At 43.0% G+C, this 17,847-nt stretch overlaps 1 protein-coding gene across 1 annotated transcript; it reads left to right on the top strand.

Annotated features, from left to right (window-relative positions):
• The first annotated feature begins 16,980 nt into the window (after positions 1-16,980).
• On the top strand, positions 16,981-17,620 carry LOC125552088 (salt stress-induced hydrophobic peptide ESI3). Its single transcript, XM_048715556.1, has 2 exons — positions 16,981-17,188; positions 17,287-17,620. The coding sequence occupies exons 1-2, from the start codon at positions 17,108-17,110 to the stop codon at positions 17,368-17,370; spliced, it is 165 nt and encodes a 54-aa protein (XP_048571513.1). The 5' UTR covers positions 16,981-17,107; the 3' UTR covers positions 17,371-17,620.
• Positions 17,621-17,847: the final 227 nt, after the last annotated feature.

Genomic DNA, 17,847 nt, shown 5'->3' with positions numbered 1-17,847 from the left:
TTAAAAAGCACTAGTTGGAGAGCACCTGTCATTTACATGTATTATTATTAGTTTACATTGAGTATGACTGGACTGGATCTCTTTTACCATGAATTACAATTTCCAGTCAGCCCTTGATCTTCAGGGGTGCTCTGCATTTATGTTTTGTGGTCTCAGAAAGGGCTAGCGAGATACCATCTTGTTATATCATATTATGATTGTTTTGAGAAAGTGTTGTCATCTAAGATTTATTATTATTGCTCGCTAGTTGATGACGCCATTGATATGATCAAACATGAGACCTAAATGTTATTGTGAATATGGTTAGTTCATAATCTTTGTTGAAAACTTGAATGTTGGCTTTACATATTTACAACAACAAGAGCAAACAAAGTTTGTAAAAGTTTTTCTTTATCACTTTCAGTTTATCAACTGAATTGGTTGAGGACAAGCAAAGGTTTAAGCTTGGGGGAGTTGATACGTCTCCAACGTATCTACTTTTCCAAACACTTTTGCCCTTGTTTTGGACTCTAACTTGCACGATTTGAATGGAACAAACCCGGACTGACGCTATTTTCAGCAGAATTGCCATGGTGTTATTTTTGTGCAGAAATAAAAGTTCTCGGAATGACCTGAAAATCAATGGAGATTATTTTTGGAATATATACAAAAATATTGGCGAAAGAATCAAGGCCAGGGGGCTCGCACCTTGCCCACGAGGGTGGGGGCGCGCCTACCCCCCTGTGCGCGCCCCCCTGTCTCATGGGCCCCCTGGTGCTCCACCGACCTCAATTCCAAATCCATATATTCACGTTCGGGGAGAAAAAAAATAAGAGAGAAGTATTCATCGCGTTTTACAATACGGAGCTACCGCCAAGCCCTAATCTCTCTCGGGAGGGCTGATCTGGAGTCCGTTCGGGGTTCCGAAGAGGGGAATCCGTCGCCATCGTCATCATCAACCTTCCTCCATCCCAATTTCATGATGCTCACCGCCGTGCGTGAGTAATTCCATCGTAGGCTTGCTGGACGGTGATGGGTTGGATGAGATTTATCATGTAATCGAGTTAGTTTTGTTAGGGTTTGATCCCTAGTATCCACTATGTTCTGAGATTGATGTTGCTATGACTTTGCTATGCTTAATGCTTGTCACTAGGGCCCAAGTGCCATGATTTCAGATCTGAACCTATTATGTTTTCATGAATATATGAGAGTTCTTGATCCTATCTTGCAAGTCTATGGTCACGTATTATGTGTTATGATCCGTTAACCCCGAAGTGACAATAATCGGGATACTTACCGGTGATGACCGTAGTTTGAGGAGTTCATGTATTCACTATGTGTTAATGCTTTGGTCCGGTACTCTATTAAAAGGAGGCCTTAATATCCCTTAGTTTCCGATAGGACCCCGCTGCCACGGGAGGGTGATGTCTACTACACAACCTTCTTCTTGTAGACGTTGTTGGGCCTCCAAGTGCAGAGGTTTGTAGGACAGTAGAAAATTTCCCTCAAGTGGATGACCTAAGGTTTATCAATTCATGGGAGGCGTAGGATGAAGATGGTCTCTCTCAAGCAACCCTGCAACCAAATAACAAAGAGTCTCTTGTGTCCCCAACACACCCAATACAATGGTAAATTGTATAGGTGCACTAGTTCGGTGAAGAGATGGTGATACATGTGCAATATGGATAGTAGATAATAGTTTTTGTAATATGAAAATATAAAAACAGCAAGGTAACAAGTGGTAAAAGTGAGCATAAACGGTATTACAATACGTTGAAACAAGGCCTGGGGTTCATACTTTCGCTAGTGCAAGTTCCCTCAACAATAATAACATAATTGGATCACATAACTATCCCTCAACATGCAACAAAGAGTCACTCCAAAGTCACTAATAGCGGAGAACAAATGAAGAGATTATGGTAGGGTACGAAACCACCTCAAAGTTATTCTTTCCAATCAATCCTTTGGGCTATTCCTATAAGTGTCAAAAACAGCCCTAGATTCGTACTAGAATAACACCTTAAGACACAAATCAAACAAGACCCTAATGTCACCTAGATACTCCAATGTCACCTCAAGTATCCGTGGGTATGATTATATGATATGCATCACACAATCTCAGATTCATCTATTCAACCAACACATAGAACCTCAAAGAGTGCCCCAAAGTTTCTACCGAAGAGTCAAGACGAAAACGTGTGCCAACCCCTATGCATAGGTTCATGGGCGGAACCTGCAAGTTGATCACCAAAACATACATCAAGTGGATCAATAGAATACCCCATTGTCAACACGGGTATCCCACGCAAGACATACATCAAGTGTTCTCAAATCCTTAGAGACTCAATCCGATAAGATAACTTCAAAGGGAAAACTCAATCCATTACAATAGAGTAGAGGGGAAGAAACATCATAGGATCCAAATATAATAGCAAAGCTCGCGATACATCAAGATCGTATCACCTCAGGAACACGAGAGAGAGAGAGAGAGAGAGATCAAACACATAGCTACTTGTACATACCCTCAGCCCCGAGTGAGAACTACTCCCTCCTCGTCATGGAGAGCACCGGGATGATGAAGATGGCCACCGAAGAGGGATTGCCCCCTCCGGCAGGGTGCCAGAACGGGTCTATATTGGTTTTCGGTGGCTACGGAGGCTTCTGGCGGCGAAACTCCCGATCTATTGTGATTCCTGAAGTTTTTAGGGTATATGGGTATATATGGGAGGAAGAAGTACGTCGGTGGACCTCCGGGCTGTCCACGAGGCAGGGGGTGTGCCCAGGGGGGTGGGCGTGCCCAGGGGGCGCGCCCAGGGGGGTGGGCGTGCCCCCCACCCTCGTGGGCAGCCCGGGACTCTCCTGGTCCATCTCTGATACTCCGTGGGCTTCTTCTGGTCCAAAAATAAGTTCCGTGAAGTTTAAGGTCAATTGGACTCCGTTTGATTTTCCTTTTTTGTGATACTCTAAAACAAGGAAAAAACAAAAACTGGCACTGGGCTCTAGGTTAATAGGTTAGTCCCAAAAATCATATAAAATAGCATATAAATGCATATAAAACATCGAAGGTTGCTAATATAATAGCATGGAACAATCAAAAATCATAGATACGTTGGAGACGTATCAGCATCCCCAAGCTTAATTCCTGCTCGTCCTCGAGTAGGTAAATGATAAAAACAGAATTTTTGATGTGGAATGCTATCTAACATATTTATCCATTTAATCTTCTTTATTGTGGCAAGAATATTCAGACCCATAAATTCAAGACAAAAGTTTAATATTGACATAAAAATAATAATACTTCAAGCATACTAACAAAGAAATCATGTCTTCTCAAAATAACATGGCCAAAGAAAGTTATCCCTACAAAATCATATAGTCTGGCTATGCTCCATCTTCACCACACAACGTATTTAAATCATGCACAACCCCGATGAAAAACCAAGCAATTGTTTCATACTTTTGATGTTCTCAAACTTTTTCAATCTTCACGCAATACATGAGCGTGAGCCATGGACATAACACTATAGGTGGAATAGAATGGTGGTTGTGGATAAGACAAAAAGGAGAAGATAGTCTCACATCAACTAGGCGTATCAACGGGCTATGGAGATGCCCATCAATAGATATCAATGTGAGTGAGTAGGGATTGCCATGCAACGGATGCACTAGAACTATAAGTGTATGAAAGCTCAACAAAAGAAACTAGTGGATGTGCATCCAACTTGCTTGCTCACGAAGACCTAGGGCATTTTGAGGAAGCCCATCATTGGAATATACAAGCCAAGTTCTATAATGAAAGATTCCCACTAGTATATGAAAGTGACAACATAGGAGACTCTCTATCATGAAGATCATGGTGCTACTTTGAAGCACAAGTGTGGTAAAAGGATAGTAGCATTGTCCCTTCTCTCTTTTTCTCTCATTTTTTATTTTTTTGTTTGGGCCTTCTCTTTTTTTACGGCCTCTTTTTTTATTTGGGCTTCTTTGGCCTCTTTTTTTTGTCCAGAGTCTCATCCCAACTTGTGGGGGAATCATAGTCTCCATCATCATTTCCTCACTGGGACAATGCTCTAATAATGATGATCATCACACTTCTATTTATTTACAACTCAAAGATTACAACTCGATACTAGAACAAAGTATGACTCTATATGAATGCCTCCGGCAGTGTACCGGGATGTGCAATGATGCATGAGTGACATGTATGAAAGAATTATAAATGGTGGCTTTGCCACAAATACAATGTCAACTACATGATCATGCAAAGCAATATGACAATGATGGAGTGGAACGGTGGAAAGTTGCATTGCAATATATATCGGAATGGCTATGGAAATGCCATGATAGGTAGGTATAGTGGCTGTTTTGAGGAAGGTATATGGTGGGTGTATGGTACCAGCGAAAAGTGCGCGGTATTAGAGAGGCTAGCAATGGTGGAAGGGTGAGAGTGTGTATAATCCATGGACTCAACATTAGTCATAAAGAACTCACATACTTATTGCAAAAATCTATTAGTTATCGAAACAAAGTACTACGCGCATGCTCCTAGGGGGATAGATTGGTAGGAAAATACCATCACTCGTCCCCGACCGCCACTCATAAGGAAGGCAATCAATAAATAAATCATGCTCCGACTTCATCACATAACGGTTCACCATACGTGCATGCTACGGGAATCGCAAACTTCAACACAAGTATCTCTCTAATTCACAACTACTCACTAGCATGACTCTAATATTACCATCCTCATATTTCAAAACAATCATCAAGTATCAAACTTCTCATAGTATTCAATGCACTTTATATGAAAGTTTTTATTATATCCCTCTTGGATGCCCATCATATTAGGACTAAGTTCATAACAAAAGCAAACTACCATGCTGTTTAGAGTTCATATATTTCTATAAAATAAAATCACCACCGTGCTCTAAAAAGATGTAAGTGAAGCACTAGAGAAACAACAAACTACTCTGAAAGATATAAGTGAAGATCAACGAGTAGTCGAATAATTATGCAACTATATGAAGACTCTCTAACATTTAAGAATTTAAGATCTTGGTATTTTATTCAAACAGCAAGCAAAACAAAAGAAAATAAAATGACGCTCCAAGCAAAACACATATCATGTGGCGAATAAAAATATAGCTCCAAGTAAAGTTGCCGATGAACGAAGACGAAAGAGGGGATGCCTTCCAGGGCATCCCCAAGCTTAGGCTGTTGGTTGTCCTTGAATATTTCCTTGGGGTGCCATGGTCATCCCCAATCTTAGCCTCTTGCCACTCCTTATTCTATAGTCCATCAAATCTTTACCCAAAACTTGAAAACTTCACAACACAAAACTTAACAGAAAACTTGTAAGCTCCGTTAGCGAAAGAAAAGAAAACACCACTTCAAGGTACTGTAATGAACTCATTCTTTATTTTTATTGGTGTTAAAACTACTGTATTCCAACTTTTCTATGGTTTATAAACTATTTTACTAGCCATAGATTCATCAAAATAAGTAAACAACACATGAAAAACAGGATCTGTCAAAAACAGAACAGTCTGTAGTAATCTGTAACTGACGCAAACTTCTGGAACCCCAAAAATTCTAAAATAAATTTCTGGACGTGAGGAATTTATCTATTAATCATATTCAAAAAGAATTAACTAAATATCATTCTCCAATAAAAAATGGCAGCAATTCTCGTGAGCGCTAAAGTTTCTGTTTTTTACAGCAAGATCAACAAGACTTTCCTCAAGTCTTCCTAACTGTTCTACTTGGCACAAACACTAATTAAGACATAAAAACTCAATCATAACAGAGGCTAGATAAATTATTTATTACTAAACATTAGCAAAAAGCAAGGAACAAAAATAAAATTGGGTTGCCTCCCAACAAGCGCTATCGTTTAACGCTCCTAGCTAGGCATGATGATTTCAATGATGCTCACATAAAAGATAAGAACTGAAACATAAAGGGAGCATCATGAAGAATATTACTAGCACATTTAAGTCTAAACCACTTCCTATGCATAGGGATTTTGTGAGCAAACAACTTATGGGAACAATAATCAACTAGCATAGGAAGGCAAAACAAGCATAACTTCAAGACTTTAAGCACATAGAGAGGAAACTTGGTATTATTGCAATTCCTACAAGCATATATTCCTCCCTCATAATAATTTTCAGTAGAATCATGAATGAATTAAACAATATAGCCAGCACCTAAAGCATTCTTTTCATGATCTACAAGCATAGAAAATTTACTACTCTCCACATAAGTAAGATTCTTCTCCTTCGGAATAGTGGGAGTATCATAAGAGACTCGAATACTATAAATTGTTTCCACATTAAAAGAGTAATGTTCAGAAAAAGGGTAATCATAATCATGACAAGTTTTATAAATATAATCATCACTACTTTTTATAGCATATGTATCATCACAATAATTATCATAAGTAGTAACTTTGTTCTCATCATAATCAATTGAAACATCTTCCAAGATAGTGGAATCATTACTAAATAAAGTCATGACCTCTCCAAATCCACTTTCATCAATGTAATCATCATAAGTAGGAGGCATGCTATCATCATTATAAATTTGCATATCAAAACTTGGGAGACTAAAAATATCATCTTCATTAAACGTAGCATCCCCAAGCTTGGGACAAACATTAATTGCAGCAAATATATTCTCAAAAACATCATCTTCTTCAAACATAGCATCCCCAAGCTTGGGCCTTTTCATATCATAAGCATAATCACTCTCATCATCAATAGTATGGATAGCACCAATAGTATAGCAATTATCATATTCTTCCAAGCAAGTGCCAAAAATATTTTCAAGATCATAAGAAGTATCGTTATCTTCCCAATCACAATCATCACAACAAGCAATAGGCATAACGAGATCATCATCAAGTGCATCATCCTCCACAATTATATTTTTATGAGGCACAATAGTAATAGGAGCAGCATTATTTGGGAGAGATATCTTTTTACCTCTCTTCCTTTTTCTTTTCTTATTTTTCACCACATCATGTGTGGGTTCAATCCTCTTTTTGGAGCTCCTTATTAATGAGATTGGTTGAATAGAAGGCTCCTCCTCGTTACCTGATTCACCATAAGAAATAATAGGAGGATATTGGGAAGTCTCTTCCCTTTCATTAGTATTCTCTTCATCCTCTATTTGTTTTGTTTTCTTTATGTAATTGGCAATATAAGGATTTTCAATGCAATTCACCGCACAATACATATAAATTTCTTCTAGATCAAAATCAAGAAGTTTATAACGGGCAAATTCTGGAAGATGCTTAGTTATACGTTTCATTTCTTCGTAACCCATAAGCAAACTAAGTTCATTATAATGTGCAAGGGAAATCAAGTCATCACAATTTCTGGACACGATTAGATCATGAAACAATTTGCATCGGATAGTTAAATGACCCCGTTCATTGCAAAGTTCACAAGTATGGCCAAGAAAATTTAAATTTTCAGCACAAACATCTAGCCTTTCTTGCAACAATTTGGTTTCTAAATGCTTATGCCTCTTACAATATCTATCTGCCCTATTTGGTGTGTACTTGCAAACCCAATGCACTCCACAAAAATTCACATGTTTATAGGATACATTTTCATCATAACTAGTGCAATCATCATTAGTACTATGGATATTCAAGGAGTTCATACTAACAACATTGCAATCATGCTCATCATTCAAAGATTTAGTGCCAAACATTTTAATGCATTCTTCTTCTAACACTTTGGCACAATTTTCCTTTCCATCATACTCACGAAAGATACTAAAAAGATGAAGCGTATCAGGCAAACTTAATTCCATTTTTTAATTTTCTTTTATAAACTAAACTAGTGATAAAACAAGAAACTAAAAGACTCGATTGCAAGATCTAAAGATATACCTTCAAGCACTCACCTCCCCGGCAACGGGGCCAGAAAAGAGCTTGATGTCTACTACACAACCTTCTTCTTGTAGACGTTGTTGGGCCTCCAAGTGCAGAGGTTTGTAGGACAGTAGCAAATTTTCCTCAAGTGGATGACCTAAGGTTTATCAATCCGTAGGAGGCGTAGGATGAAGATGGTCTCTCTCAAGCAACCCTGCAACCAAATAACAAAGAGTCTCTTGTGTCCCCAACACACCCAATACAATGGTAAATTGTATAGGTGCACTAGTTCGGCGAAGAGATCGTGATACAAGTGCAATATGGATAGTAGATAATAGTTTTTGTAATCTGAAAATATAAAAACAGCAAGGTAACAAGTGGTAAAAGTGAGCGTAAACGGTATTGCAATACGTTGAAACAAGGCCTAGGGTTCATACTTTCGCTAGTGCAAGTTCCCTCAACAATAATAACATAATTAGATCACATAACTATCCCTCAACATACAACAAAGAGTCACTCCAAAGTCACTAATAGCAGAGAACAAAAGAAGAGATTATGGTAGGGTACGAAACCACCTCAAAGTTATTCTTTCCGATCAATCCGTTGGGCTATTCCTATAAGTGTCACAAACAGCCCTAGAGTTCGTAACACCTTAAGACACAAATCAACCAAAACCCTAATGTCACCTAGATACTCTAATGTCACCTCAAGTATCCATGGGTATGATTATACGATATGCATCACACAATCTCAGATTCATCTATTCAACCAACACATAGAACCTCAAAGAGTGCCCCAAAGTTTCTACCGGAGAGTCAAGACGAAAACGTGTGCCAACCCCTATGCATAGGTTCATGGGCGGAACCCGCAAGTTGATCACCAAAACATACATCAAGTGGATCAATAGAATACCCCATTGTCACCACGGGTATCCCACGCAAGACATACATCAAGTGTTCCCAAATCCTTAAAGACTCAATCCGATAAGATAACTTCAAAGGGAAAACTCAATCCATTACAAGAGAGTAGAGGGGGAGAAACATCATAGGATCCAAATATAATAGCAAAGCTCGCGATACATCAAGATCGTATCACCTCAAGAACACGAGAGAGAGAGAGAGATCAAACACATAGCTACTTGTACATACCCTCAGCCCCGAGGGAGAACTACTCCCTCCTCGTCATGGAGAGCACCGGGATGATGAAGATGGCCACCGGAGAGGGATTGCCCCCTCCGGCAGGGTGCCGGAACGGCTCTAGATTGGTTTTCGGTGGCTACGGAGGCTTCTGGCGGCGGAACTCCCGATCTATTGTGTTCCCTGAAGTTTTTAGGGTATATGGGTATATATGGGAGGAAGAAGTACGTCGGTGGACCTCCGGGCTGTCCACGAGGCAGGGGGGCGCGCCCAGGGGGGTGGGCATGCCCCCCACCCTCGTGGGCAGCCCGGGACTCTCCTGGTCCATCTCCGATACTCCGTGGGCTTCTTCTGGTCCAAAAATAAGTTCCGTGAAGTTTCAGGTCAATTGGACTTCGTTTGATTTTCCTTTTCTGCGATACTCTAAAACAAGGAAAAAAAATAGAAACTGGCACTGGGCTCTAGGTTAATAGGTTAGTCCCAAAAATCATATAAAATAGCATATAAATGCATATAAAACATCCAAGGTTGATAATATAATATCATGTAACAATCAAAAATTATAGATACGTTGGAGACGTATCAGAGGGTAGGACAAAAGATGTCATGCAAGTTCTTTTCCATAAGCTCGTATGACTATATTCGGAATACATGCCTACATTACATTGATGAACTGGAGCTAGTTCTGTGTCACCCTATGTTATAACTATTGCATGAGGAATCGCATCTGACATAATTATCCATCACTGATCCATTGCCTATGAGCTTTTCATATATTGTTCTTCGCTTATTTACTTTTCCGTTGCTACTGTTACAATCACTATAAAACCAAAACTGCCACCGTTACTTTTTCCACTGTTACCACTACTATCATATTACTTTGCTTCTAAATACTTTGTTGCAGATATTAAGTCTTTCAGTTGCGGTTGAATTGACAACTCAACTGTTAATACTTGAGAATATTATTTGGCTCCCCTTGTGTCGAATCAATAAATTTGGGTTGAATACTCTACCCTCGAAAACTGTTGCGATCCCCTATACTTGTGGGTTATCATATACCATGAAGAACGGTGTGTATCTGGTTGGGCGGTTGGGCGTGGTCCGCAGCCCCTAGAGTACGGATTCGAGTTCCTCGATCCAGTGTTTATCCGACTCCTTTAGGGATCGCACTAGTCTAGGTTTGATGTCACTCATTATCAGTCCATTCGACTGTTTGACTTGACCGTTTGTTTGAGGGTGATATACGGAGGCGTAGTTGAGCTTGATGCCCAGGTTAGCACACCAATTTTTTACCTTAGAGGCTGAGAAGTTAGAGTCGTTGTCAGTAATAATTTTGTGTGGGATACCATAACGGTGTACGACACCGGATATAAAATCTATCACCGGTCTGGCTTCAACTGTTTTTACTGGTTTGACCTCTATCCACTTAGTGAATTTATCCACCATGACCAGGAAATATTTCCTCTTATGGTTTCCCCCTTTAAGGGCTCTGACCATGTCTAGCCCCCAGACCGCGAAAGGCCAAGTAATGGGGATTGTTCTTAGGGCAATGGGCGGCATATGGCTTTGATTGGCAAAGAGCTGGCATCCGACGCAGCACTGTACAAGGGCCTATGCATCTACTCGGGCCGTGGGCCAGAAGAAACCTGTACGGAAGGCCTTGCTTATGAGGGCCCGAGCTGCGGCGTGATGGCTGCCGAGGCCCGCATGTATTTCGGCCATGAGTTGCCGCCCCTCCTCTTCGGAGATACATCTTTAAAGAACTCTAGTAGTGCTTTTCTTGTAGAGTTCTCCTTCGTGAACTTTGTAGGCTTTAGAGCGTCGAACTATGCGACATGCCTCGTTCTGGTCATCAGGGAGCTCCTGCCTATTAAGGTAGGCTAAGAAGGGTTCTGTCCATGGAGCAATAACCGCCATGATTACATGGGCGGAAGGCGTTGGTTCAGTGCCCGAGCCCCCGATGATATCAGAATCGTGTTCGGCATCCGGGGGCATGATCGGCGGCGGACTGGTATTTCCGCTCCCATTCTGCCATACCATGGATGGCTTGAAAAGCCTTTCCAAAAAGGTGTTAGGCGGGATGGGGTCACGTTTAGCACCCATTCGAGCAAGGATGTCCGCTGCTTGATTACTGTCTCGAGCCACATGATGAAACTCGAGCCCCTCAAACCGAGCTGATATTTTGAGTACGGCGTTGTGGTAGGCCGCCATCTTTGGATCTTTTGCATCAAATTCTCCATTTATTTGAGATCTCGCGAGGTTTGAATCCCCACGCACCTCAAGGCGTTGTATTCCCATAGAAACGGACATCCGGAGTCCATGCAGTAGTGCTTCATATTCGGCCACGTTATTGGAGTCTGTATACATGATTTGTAATACATAACGGACTGTGTCCCCTGTAGGGGATGTTAGGATGACACCAGCCCCCAATCCGGCTAACATTTTGGAGCCATCATAGTACATCACCCAGTTGGAGTATGTGTTGTACTCTTTAGGGAGTTCGGCTTCTGTCCATTCGGCGACAAAGTCGGCCAACACCTGAGATTTAATAGCTCGGCGTGGCTTGTACGTTATTTCAAATAGTAAGAGTTCAATAGCCCATTTGGCAATGTGGCGGTGGCGTATCAATTGTTTATGATGTCGTTGAGTGGCACTTCGGAAGCCACCGTGATCGAGCACTCCTGAAAGTAGTGCCGCAGCTTTCGAGATGCCATGAAGACCACACACGCTATCTTTTGATAGTGCGGGTATCGGGATTTACATGGTGTAAGGATCGCCGTTACATAGTATACTGGTTTTTGGAGTGGGAATTTGTGTCCCTCTTCCTCTCATTCGACTATGAGCACAACGCTCACTACCTGGTGAGTTTCTGATATGTACGGTAGCATAGGTTCGCTGATGTTTGGTGCGGCAAGGATTGGGTTGTTTGCTAACAGAGTTTTTATTTCTTCTAGCCCGGTTGTTGCCGCATCCGACCACTCGAAGTGGTCGGTACGTCGGAGTAGGCGATAAAGTGATCCGGGAGAAGTGACCGGAGACCTTTCTTGGTGTGGATTTCCAGGGTCCCAAACTGGATCCGTCATGAGCTCATTCGGCTTCGTCTCAAGGACAAGTGGGCTAACACTACTACTAAGCCCACAGCTGCCAACATGGATGTGGATGAGGATCAGTTTGAGGATGAGGACAGTCCCGAGATGTATGAGCCTCCCTCTGCTGAGCCATCTTGGGCCACCAAGCTCAAGGACAAGATTAAGACTCTGTTTTGCAAGCAGGCTAAGGGGCAGTATATGACATGTTGCTAGGAAGGAGAGTCGTCAGCGCGACAAGCTGATTCTGAGGAAGCTTGGCGAGAACCTCTCGAGTGGATCTGAGAAGAACATAACACCTGAAGCTGCTTGGATGAAGAAGAACTTTCAGTGGGATGATTCTAATGAGGAGCAGTTTGATGGATGAGCTCTCTGCAGTGGGATCTACCACTTGTGTCATAGGTTTCCTCTCTGCCTTTTTGGTGTCTCGTTGCCAAAGGGGGAGAGAGTGTAGGATTTGCGAGTGATGTCTTTTTCGTTGTCGTTGTCTCCTTGCTTTCTTTGAACCTTCGTTGCTGCTTTGGTTGGTTTTATTTGTGTGTGAGTCCAGGAGGCTTATTCTATCATATGGTCTAAGACATATGATATCACTCTTATCTCGTTATTGTCTAGTAAGTTAAGTAGCCCGTGAGTCTATTTGTTTTGTGCCCTTATCTTCATGCTCACATGCTATGCCTTGCTTCCATGATTAGTGTCATTTAGTTTGTTGCAAGGATTGCCTCATCTATAAAATCTAGGGGGAGTGTCGATCCTAGTTTGTGTGCTTTGCAGTCCAAAGTATATCTAAAGAATGCACACATCTAGGGGGGCTGTCTATATTTTATAGACTTTGGGTTTGCATTTGTTAATATTTCATATCCTTGTGCAAATCTCATATTGTCATCAATCCACCAAAAAGGGGGAGCTTGTTAGGGCATATTTCTCCCTAAGTAGTTTTGGTGATTGATGACAATGCTTTTGCGGACTAATCATGTGCATTGAGCATTTCAGATATCCTATGCCTAGGCACAAGGCGATTTGGTGCCTCTCAGAGTATTTCGAAGACGGTTGCTTTCTACGTTCCTTTTTCATGGTTTTGAGTCGTAGGAAAGCCATACTATTAAGAGGGGGTCCGCTCTGGAAAGGTTGGGTGGAATCACACGTACACATCTGCTCTTTTGCACCACCTATCCTTCGCTTCTTTGGAGCTCCGGTCCGTTTTCCTTGTCTGTGCATTTTGAAGGCAGCAAGGTGCAAGTTTTCAGTGGCTAGCGGTAGTACCATTCAAGGGAGCGGTAGTACCGCAGGTGCCAGTGGTAGTATCGCTCCTAGGTGCGGTAGTACCGCTGTCGCCAGCACCTGTTGCATGTGCCCACGGTAGTAGTTACGGATGTAGTTTTTTACTACTACTCTCGAGCGGTAGTACCGCAAAACTACGTCTGGTACTACTGTGCTGGATTCATGCATAGCCTCTGCTTCAGTGGAGGTAGACACGGAAGTAATTTTTTACTTCCGTGTACCTCTAGTGGCCGTTGAGAACTGCCCTACGGTAGTACCGCAAGGGCGTGCGGTAGTACCGCTCCGGCGGTTCTACCACATGTTGTCTCGGACAGTGGTGCTTCATCTGGTCACTACCGTGCATGCGGTAGTACCGCACCAGGCAGCGGTAGTACCGCAACCTCTTGTGGTAGTACCGCGACGTGCTGCAGTAGTACCGCAGTGCACGGGCTGAGAGTGAGGGGGTAACGAGTAGATTCTTCCTCCCACTATAAAAGGGGGTCTTCTTCTCCAAGAAGACCACCTCTTTTCCCCATGCTCCATTGTTGCTCCAAAGCTCATTTTCGCCTGATCTCTCTCCCTAGCTAATCAAACTTGTGGATTTTCTAGGGATTGGTTGAGAAGGCTCGGATCTACACTTCCACCAAGAGAAATTTGATTCCCCCCACTAATCCATTACAGATCTTGTTACTATTGGGTGTTTGAGCACCCTAGACGGTTGAGGTCACTTCGGAGCCACATTCCATTATGGTGAAGCTCCGTGGTATCGTTGGGAGCCTCCAATCAAGTTGTGGAGATAGCCCCAACCTTGTTTGTAAAGGTTCGGTAGCCATTTTCAAGGGCACCACTAATGGAATCACGACATCTCGCATTGTGTAAGGGCATGAGGAGAATACAGTGGCCCTAGTGGCTTCTTGGGGGGCATTGTGCCTCCACACCGCTCTAACGGAGACGTGCTTCCCCTAAAGGGAAGGAACTTCGGTAACACATCCTCGTCTCCACCGGCTCCACTTGTGGTTATCTCTTCCCTTTACTTTGTGCAAGCTATTATTGTGTTGTATCCTTTGCTTGTACTTGTTGTGGTTGTTGCTAGCATCATATAGGTTTCTCACCTAGTTGCACATCTAGAAAACCTATTTGTTGCTAAACCTAATTTGTTAAGAAACGCTAAAAATTGGTAGTTGCCTATTCACCCCCTCTAGTCAACCACATTGATCCTTTCAAATTTCAATTATGAAAACCTAATTGTCGTAATTGAAAATGAAATATATTGTGTGTTTGATATGAAATTTCAATTTTATTACTAAATGGATTAAAAATAATGGGCCAATTATCATGATTCTTGATTTTTTTTTCTATTGCAGACGGTTACTAAGAAAACGCCATGGCGATGATCTCAGACAACCCACACAGTTTCTAGAAAGTAGGAGTGTCGGATCAATGAACAATCACACACGACTTCCTCCGGACAACTGTTTTCGTTAGGCCACGTTGCACGGATGTTTCCACATAAAAAGTGTGTGTGATGGACAGCCTATGCCACAAAGTTTCTTCTAGGCACCGTGCATGATGCATTCAATAACACAAACAATAAAATTATAAATATCGTCTGTGATGGCAACGCTATCACACACGATGTGATGCGGAAAATTGTGTGTGTTGTACATACAATGGAAACACTTGTTTGTGATTCACTGTGTGGGATGCTAAGAACATCTCACACGATTAGGCCTGCATAATTGTTTGCGATGGCTCACCCGACCGCACACGAGATCTTTTGCCCCCCGTGTGTGACCGGAGGAACTATCGTCGACGATTTCTGAGTCGTGTTGGATGAAACCCCCCCCCCCCCCCTAATCGCACATAGAGACAAGGCGTCAGTTTAAAACTCTGTCACGAAAAGGGGGGGAATCATTTGTATAGGACCCGCCTGCACTAGTGGAAGTGGGTGCCATCAAGGTTGCAACAACCGTGGTAATCTAGCACATCTCGCCGCAGCAGTCACCGTTCACGGTGCCGTCGGTGCTGCGTTGCAGCTGCAACGAAGCATCAAGCTTCAAAGAAGCATCTCCAGTTTTCGTCGGGGGAGCTATGACAGACCGCCGGTGCTGCTTTGGAGCACCGTCGTGCAAGTGTTGGAACTACAATGAAGCATCGTCGGCTTCCGCGGGTGCTGCGATGGGCCGCCGGTGTTGCGATGGAGCACCGCCATGCCGGCATCGCGGTAGCATCGCCGGAGCCGCGACGACCCGTCATGCTGCGATGGAGCATCGTCGCGCTGTTGTTCTTTTTTTCGAGAGTACGCCAATAGCGTACCATATTTTTATAGAAGGCGGAGAGTATAATTACAAGAAGCCAACCACCAATGCGAACATTATAGGTTGGCACCCATGCAACACCAATAACCGCTAGACTACTCTCTCACGAAAGGATCTAATCCTCCAGCTCCAATGCCTGCAAGCTTCCATTCTTTGATCTCGGCTAACACCATTTGAACTAACTCTTGTGGGGTCCTTTGCTGGTGGATTCTATTGAAGACTCTCGCGTTTCTTTATTTCCACAACACCCAAGCAGTGGCTAAGATGAAGGAGTCGAATCCACGAAGAACTTTCCTCGAGAATCTTCCTCTTTGCCGCAGCCACCAATCTGTGAACTTCTCATCCGTGTTTGGCACCTGCACATTAACCTGTAGAGCATCAAAGCATCGATGCCAGACCTCCCTGGCATAGGCACAATGGGCAAGAATGTGATCCGCACAATCGATCTCCTGAAGACATGTGAAGTAGGAGGAAGGCTCATCTTGGAGACCATGACGCGCGCGTCTATCACTTGTTCACAACCTATACTGCACCATGAGCCAGGCAAAGATCTTGCAGCGTAATTGTTGCCAAATGCCCTACTCCACCGATGAAGGGGTGCGGCTCCTGCTTGTGTTGGCCGATCCAACAACTGCGAGGGGAAGGATCCGGCGGCTCGCAACCCGACTGGTTTTTCAGGAAATCAGCCTGTTGATCCATAGCAGCTGTCATTTCAAATAGTTTTATAGCTTTTTTTTTAGAAAAACAGTCTTGCTAAATTTCAGTCAACTGAGACTTAGTTATGCCTTGATCGATGCTATATTCATGGGATGTTATTTTAAGATCCGTGTAAAAGAAATAAGTTATTTTTCCTGCATGTTATACCGCACCTTTAAAATAATTGCTCTGTGGCGGACAATCCAAATTGAACGTCTAGTACCACACGGAGCACACAAGGACGAACCCACCACAGCTGTGGTGGCTGCAAAAGCAACCGCTCCAGCTAGGAAAACTTTGGAAACACCCCAAACGGGGCCTTGCCGACATGCATAGATATTTCTTTTTCTCACGGCAGTGCCGACATGCATGGATACAACGAGTCGGGGACAAAAAGGACAGGCACAGCGCATCGGACAAGAACACGCCACCAGCAAACAGAGATTTTTAAAAGGGAGGAGGTTAATCCAATCTTCAGAGCTACAGCGCCCCATATTCGCACGCGTCTCAAGAAGATGCTACGTGGAGTGCAGGGGGCCAAACCACCTGCCAGCCCGGGGACACGTACACCACCTCCACATCAAAGTATCAAACCACACCAGTTACTAAAAACACCCAAGTCTTGTCTATATAAATGGACGTGTACTACATGATCTGGCAATCCAAATCATCCAATCCAGTCGCCTCTTTCAGAAGGGAAAGCAGAGAGAAAGAAAGGAGCTAGAAGGCCTCGAGTGAAGTGAGCAAGCCATGGGCTCGGCAACAGTCCTGGAGGTGATCCTCGCCATCATCCTGCCTCCCGTCGGCGTCTTCCTGCGCTACAAACTCGGCGTAAGTGGTTACTTTTTCTACTGTGTACGGGCTTCGCTGTGCCTTATTTTACTCCCGTATCTGATCTGGTTATTACTGGTGTGGATGTGTCGATTCAGGTGGAGTTCTGGATCTGTCTCTTGCTGACCATACTGGGGTACATACCGGGGATCATCTACGCGGTGTACGTGCTGGTAGTTTAAGCAACAGCCTCTGCTGCAGGGTCCAGGCTTGGACGAGCGAGTCGCTGTGCAAGAGCAACTGATGCTGTCTGTGTTAAGATAGCATGTCTTTGTGTATGCTTGTATGTATTGAATATTGCGGATTTCATTTATTTGGGGAGCTCGGTATTGTCGATCCTGTGATGTCACGAGTGTACGTAGCTCGGGGACTTTAGGGCATTCGTCGGCTGTAGTGTTTGTGATCTTAAATTTAAAGTATTGGATGTCCAAATGATCTTTCGGAAGCAATCGAAGTGGGAGGTCAGTATTGTTTTTTCTTTTTTTTTAACACAATACAGACGCAAGCGCTCGTATAAACGCGCATACACTCACCTCTATGAACGCACGTACGCACACCCTATCTTTACTAGTAAAACGCCCGTGCGTTGCTACGGGCTATAAATGGATATAAATGAATTGAACAAATGATTAAGGTCATTTTTAAGGATGAAGCTCATT

Source organism: Triticum urartu, chromosome 4, assembly GCF_003073215.2.
Source record: "Triticum urartu cultivar G1812 chromosome 4, Tu2.1, whole genome shotgun sequence".
Taxonomy (NCBI): Eukaryota; Viridiplantae; Streptophyta; class Magnoliopsida; order Poales; family Poaceae; genus Triticum; species Triticum urartu.
The sequence above is the reverse complement of the archived record's forward strand: the minus strand, read 5'-3'. Positions and strand labels throughout refer to the sequence as shown.

Excerpts from the sequence above, each read along its gene's own strand:
- LOC125552088 (XM_048715556.1), top strand. The coding sequence starts at position 17,108 with ATGGGCTCGGCAACAGTCCTGGAGGTGATCCTCGCCATCATCCTGCCT. Across the intron at positions 17,189-17,286 it reads TCCTGCGCTACAAACTCGGC|GTGGAGTTCTGGATCTGTCT; the intron begins GTAAGTGGTTAC and ends GTGTCGATTCAG.